The sequence below is a fragment of the Stylophora pistillata genome, chromosome 13, assembly GCF_964205215.1.
Source record: "Stylophora pistillata chromosome 13, jaStyPist1.2, whole genome shotgun sequence".
In the NCBI taxonomy this organism is placed as follows: domain Eukaryota; kingdom Metazoa; phylum Cnidaria; class Anthozoa; order Scleractinia; family Pocilloporidae; genus Stylophora; species Stylophora pistillata.
The window spans coordinates 15319115-15330713 of record NC_142531.1 but is presented as its reverse complement, the minus strand read 5'-3'; the positions used below and the strand labels follow the sequence as shown (position 1 = coordinate 15330713).

The 11599-nt window shown below is 36.9% G+C and overlaps 2 protein-coding genes across 2 annotated transcripts in view; both read left to right on the top strand.

The window, feature by feature from the left end:
* Positions 1–137: 137 nt before the first annotated feature.
* Positions 138–3461, top strand: LOC111321825 (lysosome membrane protein 2). Its single transcript, XM_022924801.2, has one exon. The coding sequence runs from the start codon at positions 407–409 to the stop codon at positions 1949–1951; it is 1545 nt and encodes a 514-aa protein (XP_022780536.2). The 5' UTR covers positions 138–406; the 3' UTR covers positions 1952–3461.
* Positions 3462–4616: 1155 nt separating this feature from the next.
* The window catches only part of LOC111321828 (protein phosphatase PTC7 homolog), a 15544-nt gene continuing 8561 nt past the window's right edge, over positions 4617–11599 (top strand). The window contains exons 1-4 of the mRNA XM_088744140.1: positions 4617–4953; positions 7130–7309; positions 9266–9464; positions 10705–10828. Of these exons, the coding sequence (XP_088600266.1) occupies positions 4740–4953; positions 7130–7309; positions 9266–9464; positions 10705–10828 (717 nt within the window). The 5' untranslated portion in view covers positions 4617–4739. The remainder of the gene's footprint in view (positions 4954–7129; positions 7310–9265; positions 9465–10704; positions 10829–11599) is intronic.

The following is an 11599-nucleotide window of genomic DNA, read 5'->3' as shown; positions in this document are numbered from 1 at the left end:
GTAAGGTGACTTAAACAGCACATGACAAGGCAGTTTGTCCCATCGCGCCAGCGGCACTAAAGTTCCTTCTTTCGGCGGGCTTTTCGGACTTAGAACCAACGTTCCCAGGTGGCTTCCTCGTTTTCACATCTAGAAGCAAATGTTTCTACCGAATAAGGAAAGAAAGTGACCTTTGGAGTGTCGCTCAAGTTCATGCGCCCGATATCACGGGACCGAATTTGATCTGAAATAGCTCGTATCAGCACATTCGTACGGTTGAACGTACTATACTCTTTACACAAACCCAGGTAACATCTCACGGATCTATCCATTGCAGTTGGCAGGCATTTCTTCATTCTTCGTTTGAAAACATTTCTTATTTGACGGCGAATATAGTACCACCGGTACCGGTTACGTAATTGCAAACATGGAATTTGCTTCAAAGGGAACTTGCTGTGTTGTTGGCTGCAAGAAAATTGCTTTCCTTTTAACTTTTGGAATTTTGCTCGTGGTGGCAGGAGTAACTCTATATTTTGAGATGGATCGCTATATCCAGAATAAGATCAATAATAATTTAGTGCTCAAACCTGGGTCAGACGTTACTAAGCAATGGATAAATCCTTCGGTGCCAATATACCTGCAGTTCTATATTTTTGACGTATCGAATCCAATGGAGGCGAAGCAAGGACTACGACCGTATCTTGTTCAGAAAGGTCCATACTCATACCGGGAGCACAGGCCGAAACAGAACATAACGTGGAATTCAAATACAGCTACGGTGACTTACAATGAGAAAATGTCGTACGTCTTCGATGCAGAAACATCTTGTGATACTTGTGATCCATTTCATGATATCGTTACCACAGTAAACATTCCATTAGTTACATTGGCAGAAGCAGCTGGGAAATTCCCGAAGATTGCACGAGATGCTCTGTCGTTCATCTTTGCAGGTTTTCAGGAAAAACTGTTCGCAAAAAGGCGCGTCCATGACTTACTCTGGGGTTACTCTGATCCAATATTTAAGAAGTACAATGATATAAGAAACGATTTTCCTTTTTTGTGGAAATATCTTCCCAAGGTACCATCCGTAGTAGCCCTTCAACAGAATAACACTTATGACGGGGTTACCAGTGTATTTACTGGCCAGACTGATATCAGCATGTTGGTGCACTGGATGGATTGGAAAGGTATGACAGAGTTACAAGTTTGGAAGACCAGATATGCAAACATGATAAATGGTACAGATGGCTCTCAATTTGCACCAGAAGTAAGCACAGATGACACATTGTATGTATTTGTTACTCAGCTATGCCGTGCACTGTACTTAACTCATATAACAAAGACTGATGTCCATGGTATAGAGGCTCTTCAATTTACTATACCTGCAAAGGCCTTTATGAATGCCACTGCCAATCCAGACAATGAAGGGTTTTGTACAACAAAATGTTACCCATCTGGTATTTTGGATGTTGGTGTGTGTCAACCACCATCACCCATAGCTATACCCCTGTTTGCTTCGGCCCCACATTTCTACTTGGGGGACAAATCCCTTTGCAAGCCACTTGATGGTCTCTCTCCAAATGAAGCAGATCATAGCACTTTTCTCAGCGTAGAACCACACATAGGAATATCATTGAAGAGCAGCAAACGACTTCAAATCAATGTGAAAGTTGAACCTGTGGATGGCATTTCTCAGACTACTGGAATCCAAAGCATGTTTTTTCCTGTCTTCTATATAAATGAGACAGCAACAATTGACAGTACAACAGCTGAAAAGCTGAAGAGTCAGGTGCTGTCCAAGTTCACTCTAGTTCATGCCATTGAGCTGGGTTTGGTTTCATTGGGAGGAGTGCTCATCATTATTGCTTTAACTCTGTTTGTTGTTCGTAGTTTACATCTCAGAAAAATGAGGAGGCAAATGCTTATAGGTTTGATCAACCGTAGTTCTGAAACAAGTCCTCTTTTGTCATAATTGAAGATAAGAGAGTTGTGGCACTCCTTCAACAGCAGTAGAGATGTGACATGGGCTCAAATGTTAAGCAATTAAAGTAGCATTGATGTTGCTAGTGACAAGGAGTAAACAGCTCTCGAGAAATTGTTGTAATGCAACAAGTCCTTTTGTAACTCTTCTTGTCATTAGCAAAATGATATAACAGTAAAGTCAGTTGTCTTCTCTGTTTTGGTTTTGGGAAAACTCTAGACTGTAGGTTTGACAGAAGATTATCCTAGGCAATACAAAGGCTCAATTCTCTTTGTTAGGAGACGTGAATTAGGGAAAGAGGGAAGGTTCTGCAAAGCAGATCCTCTAGAGAACATTTTTCTAAAATTAATCAAAATTGTAATGCATCAAAAAGCTTAGATGAAAGTTTATGTGAAAAAAAAAAAAGACTACTATTTGAAAATTAATCAAGATTGTAATTTGTCAAAAAGCTTAGAGGAAATTTTTTGTGAGAAAAAGGTGATAAGTTACTGTTGTCATTGCGTCTCAGTGTTTGGTTAGGAAAATACTCATAATTACTGTTTCATTCGGCTTTTTAAGAACTTAAACATTTTGTATGAAGAATGAAATGGAAAATATCACCTTGAGATTAAGAGATATATTTTTATTATCAGAACAATACATGGTAAGATTTGATTGTAAATTAGTGAAGATATGATAGTTTTATATCAAGGTAACACCTACGCTGGATTTCCACAGCTTTCACGAGTCTGTTCTTTTTTGTTCGTCCTTTGGGGAGGAGCATGGGCCCCGGTTTCCAAACAGCAGCTGGTAGTCAAGCCTAGGTAACATCCTCCAGCAGATAAGCTGGCTGCAATTTCTTGTCACCTGTTTGCTGAATTCAGTATTTATATTGCGAGGAGAAGTTACAGGTTGATCATTTATGGAACAGAAAGGATGAAAGGAAACATCCCCTGATGGGACAAAATTGGCATTAAATATCAGAAACAATATTTATGCTGTAATTTAAAATTTGTTGTAAATGGGGATGAAGTGTGAGGAAAAATTTAGACAGATATTGGCTGTTTTCCAACTTAAATTTTGTTATATATCACCATGTTGAATTGAATGACAAGTTATGGTAGCTATTATTGGCATGATTGCCTTGGAACTCATGCAAACAAGAAATTTTTTAGTGTGATAATAGTGGAAACTGTTTAATGTCATAAACATGCCTTCTTAGAAATTCAGGTTTTAATATTGCTTGTATTTGTTTGTGTTCAGTTTTGATACTTTGCTGTTCTTGTTCTGAGTTTTTCGAACAAATTTTCAAAATGCACAAGACATTTTTGTCATTTGACAGCAACTTGTTTCCCCACTGGAGGTTCCCTTCAATACCTTTTAAAACTTTAAATGTCTATTTTCTCAGACCTGTAGGTGAATCATCCTGGAGGAATTGAATAAAGAGAATTTTGCAAGCAAATAATATGAGAGTCCACTCTCTCTCTTTGTTAACAATTAAGCCATTAAAGTTGAACCTGTATTGAGTTGTGCTGTATTGAGCAGTCACACCCTGTGTTAATGGGTCAGTTACTAAAGTCCTGAATTTTTTCCCCTTTATCACTGTAGTTTTCACCTATATTAAGCAACTACCTTTATTACTCAGTTGCAGTCATCCTTTACCTGGTCCAAAAGGTTTGTTTGTATTGTCTTCCACCTGTACTGAATGGTCACTTAAAGCCAACTCTAATTTTAACCTCTGTTAAGCAGTTACATTCACAATTAATTAGATCCAAAAGGCTTGTTGTTCAGTCTTCCACCTGTACTATACAGTCACTTAAAGCCAAACCACTCAAATAATTCCAAGAATAATCTTTCAAAACCTTTTCAACCCTTTTTCTCTCCAAACATCAATGTAAGTAGTATTTTTGAGCAAGATTCTGGACATTAAGTGATCAATTATGTCATAAAGTGGCATTGTGTATCATTTTTTTTAGAATACCCCTAATCTGTACAACTTGTATTAAGCAGTCAACCATTGTTGAGTGGTCACCCTGCCTTTCTCCGTGAGTGACCACTTGGTACTGGTTTGACTGGTGGTTTGACTGTATTTTTTTCACTCTTTGTCAATGACCTTGTAGTCAAGTGGTGTTTGATTCTGTAGCAAGTCCAATTGTGTGGATGTCTGATTGTTGTCAACTGAAGTGACTTGAGGGTTGGTTCACCTCTCATTAAAGTGGAAACTCCTTAATTCCATAGCTCTTTAAATCTTTTCATAAAATATCTCAACAGCAAGATATTTTAGCCTGGAGTGATTGAGCAATACAGGTTCCACTATAATTTGTTTATCAAAACTGCACCCAGAGTTTTAGTAAATTTTGAATTAAATTAATTTTAACTGAAGTGGGGAATTTTTTTTTTTTTTTTTTTTTTTTTTTTTCAACGAGAGGGTTATTGTAGGGTTGTAAATGATGGATATTTGCGCTTGTAGCGTCTCAAAAGTTGGGCCTTCAACTTCATATTTCCTTATCATACTTATGAGAATTCTTTCCCAGCTCATTCAGTTCTTTAATTTTAACCATCTCTTTCAAGTGTTGGCTTTCTGGTTATCAATCATTCAATAGCGCGTTTCGTATCCCACTTGAGTCACTTGGTTACCTGTGTCCCGAACATCGTAAATTAATGACGCAGTTAAAACGCAAATTGAATTGTGGGAAATCAACATGTCGGTTCAGATCTCGTGTGAGTTGGTACTGTTAGTATTTAGTTATTTCCGCCGGTCTACAATGTGGAAGTAATAATTTCAACAAGTGTACTGGCTATGGCTATGCAAACTGCTGTTGTCTATGGCCGTTTAATTGCTTCACATGCTAGACAATTTGTGGCACCGCTTCTGAAACGACAGAACTCTTCGAAGCTTCAACTAATCACCGCGAGTTGTGGGTTTTCAAAAGACCTTGCTCCAGGGAAAAGCAAGTTCTTATACGGAGAAGATGCCTTCTTTGTAGCCAGGAATAGTGCCTCTGACGTGCTAGGTAAGAACTGTTTCGAAACAAATCGGGATCATTTTGTCTATGGATGGCAAAAATGTGTACATGTTGAACTAAATATGGCTTATGTAACACACGAATAATTTGTCTGTAAACAAAGGCAAGAGAAATTTTAAAGATGTTATCAGACGGAAAGTCAAGCACTTGAGACCTTTAGCTGAAAATGATTTCGACTCCAGTGCAGGTAGTTTTGAAAATTTTGGTGAATATAAAATATTTCGTAGTATTTTACTTAAGTTAGCGCCTGCTGTAATTGGGTTCGTTTCGGAGTACAAAATTAACACATGTGCTCTTAGTGTGAGTCCCATTTCCTGTCGTTGTAATTGAGATTTCTCCTACTTACTTTGGCATAAAGTAATAAAGAGTAAAAGTGAAATTAGGAGTTGCAATTTTCTAAAATGCTGAGATTTTGTCAGACCAATACAGTACAATTGAGTACTTTTCCTCTCAGTAATCTCGCTTGGTATTCTTTGTATAATTTATTCTCTTCGACCGCAATTTAATTAAAGGTGCTTGCTCTGCATTTCCTTTATTAAACATAAGAAGGGATTGTGATCGGTACTGTTCAAGGTTTTTTCCTTCAGGCTGCGAAATTTTGCATAGAAATGTGACTGTTCTGCTATGGACCTCTACAGAAATCGCGTATTAGCACTCAATATTTTTTTATTGTTAATTCAATACTGGTCTGTTTCAGGTTGACAATTTAATCCATAATTGCTTCTTTCTGTTTCGTGTAAGGTTCTCTGTTTCACACTAGTCATGATACTCTTTTGTCAATTCACAAATCTTCAATGTTTGTGTGAAACTCTTCATCATCAACTGAAAACAGCTTTTATTTCTAACAAAAACCTTACCCTTCCAGGCTTAATATAAAGACTAATGGTACTTCTCAATATTGATGTGGTACGATTGACTGCTTGCCGAAGGTTTTGTTTCAGTCCATTTGTGTTAATTACAGTTCTCTCTTTCAAGATTTTTCCTTTATTTTCAATAAATCAAGTTATTACTTGTAATGAAAAGCTGACAGTAGCACTTAAAGCTATTTCTGTTCTGCAAATAACATTTAGGAATTTTTATTGTGGCAAGAATTTCAAACAGAATGTGAAGAAGTGACATGAATATTTCAATTGGTCAAAGAATACTTGAAGGGGCACTAAACAAACAGAGTGAATATTGATGATTGTTTTTTGTCATGATTTAAAGGAACTAACTATTTTGGCAGAACAAATATCTTTTTATATGTTTGGCTCTCTACTATTGAAATGTACTTTCATTCTCTTTTGACTGAAAGGGCCGGCTTGCATGTTGCAATTCTGTTTGTTGGATAGACCAAGAGGAGACCATTAGGCACCATTGTGATGCATCAAGATTTATGTATAATTAGTCATAATCCCCTTGATGTGTGATATTGATGTTGTGTAGTAAATCAGGACAGACAAAGAAGATGACAGCAAGAGACTTAAGTTTGTTTGTTAACTAGCTTCATTTTGCAGCATACAAATTTGATTTCTTCATTTGAAGATGGAAAAATATCCATCAAATGTGACAATAAAGCAGCATCCTTCAATTTACTTTAAGGCAACTCTGATTATATAGTTATACATGAGTACACACTGAGAATACACAAGAGCATTTTATGAGTGCAATATTCTTGTGATATTTGTCCAAATTAAGTTATGGTGATATCATTTGTAAGCACATTCACTTTTTTGGCTAAAGGAGTTTGTTCTAGAAATTAGCCAAAGGGGGTCCAGTGAGCCCCACTCTCTTCTTTTAGGGGATCTCTTTCCAGGGGGGAAGGGTGTCAAATGAAATCCAAAAAGGTGTTTGAATTTGTGTGTTTAATGTAATCAGTGAAAAAACAAAGAAGAGAGAGGGAACAGAGTCAAAAAGAGGCTATAAGTTCAAAATGAATGTTTTGTTGGAGCTTTCAAACTAGTCTTGTTATCAGCATTGATATTCTCCTTACAGTTTTCTGTGCATTCCCTTTGAATTGAATGGAAGAATTTTTTAACAATTAATAGCTTGACTAGGTGACCTAAAGAACCTTGGACAAATTTTATACTGCTATCCTTTTTAATTGTGCAGATCCTATAAATTGCTGCTCTTGAATAAATGTTGGCTTAATCTCTGATCTTTACATCATATCCCATGTGCTTAGGGGTCGCTGATGGAGTGGGCGGATGGCGTCAATACGGAATTGACTCTTCACTCTTTTCAAGTGCTTTAATGGAAAGCTGTAAAAGATTTGTAATAGAAGGAGGTCTGGAGACACCATCCCCAATAAATGTTATCAGAGCAGGATTTCAAGAACTCACCGAGCATAAAGAGCCACTATTTGGTAAATGAAACTTTATGTGCAGTCAGTTCTACAAAAATGGTCTTAGAAACCATAATTTTTTCTCTTTCTGGTTGTACTTAAAAATGTAGTGGTTAAAAGAGGAGTTTAATGCAGGTAGCCCCAGGAGACATGACTCTTTGCAAAAGTCATTTCGTTGTCAAAAAGGGTAAAAGAATCAAAACACGAAAAAGAACACAGGTGTATGTGTAGTCACACTAATTTCCTTTCAGTCTTTCTCAAATTGTCATTTTACAACAGTTTGGATGCAAAATCCTCCTTAATGTTTCTCAAAGCAATTATTTTTATATTATTTTACTAACTTCAGTCTTATCAGATTGGCTTTATATCAGCTTTGCTTATGCCATATTGACCAAGCTTTTTGGTTTTGATAGCTGGATGTTGGCTGAGCTTTCTTTGGCATTTTTTTGGTGGACAGGTAAGGTCCATAAAAACACTAAAAAGGAGAAGGCTAATATCCAGCCATCTTCACCAAACAAGCTTGGTTAATAAAGGATTTGTTATGTAGCAAAAAGATTTTGTTTTAATAAGATTCAAGTATGACTTGTTTATATCAAGAGCTGGGAAAGAAAGCCAACTATGTTTGTAGCACAATAAACCCATACAGTACAATACAATACAATACAAACTTTATTGACACTCCCTAAAGAGGGTTTTTCGGTGACAATGATCTAAAAATTACAAAATTACAATACTAAAATGCATAATAGAAAAATTAAGGAAGCTAAAATGTTAATAAATGTTTGCCAAAGTTACAACTAAGAGCGATGAGAAAGGAAAGCAGCAACTAATTTGGCTCTAAGTTTATGCTTAAAATCACAAGAATTACAGAGTTTGAGGGTATTATCTAAACTGTTCCATAGACTTACTAACTGCCTCCCAGTTAGCTCAATGGATAGAGCGCTGGACTGTTGTGTGGGAGGTTGAGGGTCCGAGCCCCAGCCGGACCAACACTCAGGGTCTTAAAATAATTGAGAAGAATTTGCTATAACATCAAGAAATGGTTAGATATTCTAGTCTTCTCGGATAGGGACGAATAAATGGAGGTTCTGTCTCCTGCAGGGTTGGGGTAGGAGATGTTAATTTCCCATGCACGAGATTACTGTGTGATGGATGTCCTCCCCTGGGGTGGGATGGTGGGTTTGTATAGAGGGCCACTAAGGAGAATACTTTCAAAAAGTAATTGGTGTCACCCTCTTAAAAGAAAGGTTATTAAATTAATTAGAATTAAATTACGATAAAAGAAGGTCCTTTGTCCAGATTTAGTTCAATATAAGAGTATACGCAGAAGTTGGGAGCTTCTGGTCATGTGACCACTTATCTCACCATGTGTTAGAAACTTCAAGGAGAGATAAGTAGGAGTGTAGCCAGTCATAAATTTAAAAGCAAGTATGGCGTCACGGAGATATAGCTGAGATTTAATAGGTAGCCAGTGCAGTTCTCTCAGAAGCAGTCACGTGGTCAAATTTTCTGAGACCACAGATAATCCGGGCTGCAAAATTCTGGACCGCTTGTAGTTTGAGAAGGTTAGTGTCTGCTGCATTGGACCAGACAGAGGAACAATAAAATAACTTATTAAACACTAAAGTGTTAATTATTATCAATAAGGTCGATCTGTCAAACACATGCTTAACTCGAGAGTGTTAAAATGAGAGTCATTTCTGTTTTCTTTGTTTTAACTGTTTTCCACTGCTTTTTGCAACTCCATCACTGATAATGTCCAATACTTAAGAACCTTGTAAGTCCACTCATGCAATTTTGTTTCTTGTGTGGGATCATAGGGGACAATCCTAGCTCTTGTCTGCCTGGGTAGCCAATCAGACCACAGGATTCACTTCATAATGCTCATGGGCACAGTGCCAGCAATGTAATAAATGCTAACATGACAGCTTAAGTGCCATTTTTTGTTATCTCCTTTATTATTTTTTGGTAAAATAGGTAGCAGCACTGCTTGTATAATGGTTCTAGACAAGAAAAGCCAGATTCTTCATTCAGCAAATCTTGGAGATTCTGGATTTTTGGTAATCCGCCAAGGTTCAGTAGTGCACCAGTCATCTGAACAACAGCATTATTTTAACACACCTTATCAGCTGGCAATTCCACCTCCAGGACAAGCTGGAGCTGTGATACAAGACAGGTTTGTATTGGGAAACTTGCTTGTGTAAACGTTGTAGTAATTTCTCAAGAATTATAACAAAAAACCATTGTATTGGAGGAATAATAATTATTCATTTGTTTGTATTGTCCACTGAAGGTTTTTTTGGGAAAAAAATGAGCTTTTTGCAAGGCAGAATTATAATTTAAAAGGAGAAACCAATTGAAACATTTTCAACACTAGATCATCATCAGGGTAAAAACAGCACCAGCAACTAGTGAATAAGGTTCTCTATTATTTTTGTTTTGTATTGTTGTCTTGGTTAATTTTTGTTTTGTTTTGGTGTGTGTTAAATGTAGTTTTTTTTTCCATGATATTTTTTTTATTTACGGTTTGAGCCAAATTGCCTCGAGAATATTTTGAACCTCAAATGGAGAAGCATGGGGTGGACAGAAAAGCCAAACATCTACCCCACTTGACCCTTGAGATAAGGATATTTGCCAGCCTGGGGTGGGTCATTGCACTCTATCCTTCTGCATATCAATTCTGCAGACTGTCAATGAAATGTGTTGAAACACTCAGTGGGAGGGGGTGGTAACATTATTAGGACTAACATCTTACCTCTGCAAATAGTTGCTTGATACCTAACAAACCAATATGCTCTGGTGACTACTTGCGTGGTGACATGGCTTTTGTTCAGATATAATGTTTACCTTTACTATAAGAAATTATACATGTGGTTGAATAAGCCATATAATCTTAAGTGTACTAGGCTTTTATGCATGAATGTTAGATGTTGTGTGAAAGATGTTTTGTGCTCTATGTTTTTTCGTGCATATAGGTGTTGATCTGCCATATCTTTTATTTACTTTGATGATATTTGCTTTTGTAAATATGTAGGATTCAATAAATATGTCTTATTAACCAAGTGCGAGGGCCATACTAGGAGAATATTGGCCCGGGTCTTGACAGTATGGACCAAGCACAGCGAGGTCCGTCCAAAAAAGACCCGGAGGGCCGATATTCTTCCAGTAAGGTCCCGAGCAAGCTTGGTTTAATAAGAGATTTATTATACGACTGAAGTTCAAAGGGACACAAGTGCGGTATCATTCGGGACCATTCGGGACAGTGCCCGGTCCAATACTGAGAGAATATTGACAGGCAATAGAGCATTTTGATTGGTTGATTTTAGTTATTGGTCCTCTGACTCCCAGAGTCGTGTAATAATTATTCTAATCTTTATAAAATTAATATAATGTTGGTATTGATGTTCTTATTGCAGCTTGGATGCAGCAGAGAGTACGTCCTTCAGTGTTGAATATGGAGATTTAATTGTGTTGGCTACTGATGGCTTGTTTGATAATGTATCAACAGAACAAATACTTGAGGAATTGTCACAACTTGAGGTGTGTGTATAGTATGGTGTTCAAGATAAGTGTACAATAGAAGAAGCTTGTAAGAAAGCACAATTTTATGACTCAAGTTTGCCATATCCTTCATAATGGTAATTTAATTGGTGTTATCAACCCATTGACACTTACGTGTAGCACGTGTCCACGAAAAGTTAAAATTTTGGAGAAACCAAGAAGGCAAACACAATGCGCAGTAAATTTTTAAAAATCATCTTTTCCAAAAAACAAGCTCCAGTGAAAGAAGACTACTTAAAGAACTTATTTCCGGTAAAAAAGGCGATTGGTACATATTACGTTTTAACTCAAAAAACAAGATGAAAGATAAAAATCGCTAAATATTTTCCATGTGTGAAAATGGGCATGTGGATCATATTTCAAAAGGGAATATGCAAATTTTCCGTGAGTGAAGAGATCTTGAGTTCCATGGAATCTATCAATTGGAAGCAAGACTAAAATGGCCAAGAAGTATTTGGGGACGTCAGATTTATTCAAAACAGTTTTTTATTTGCTGTTGTAAGCGAAAAACGTACGAATTTCTTACGAGTACAAAGCCCACGCGGTAAAATTCATCATGCTTAGATCGTTGTTTACTTGCCTTCATGGCCAGAAATTGCACAGCGTTATGTTGAAAATTCCGAAAAAACTTCGATTTGAGGCAAAATCTTCTATTAAACAATACTTTTTAAACACATTGTTACTCGAACATAATATTTACCGGACCATCGAATCGTCAAATTGTCGCTAGGCCCTGCTTGAAGTCCGAAA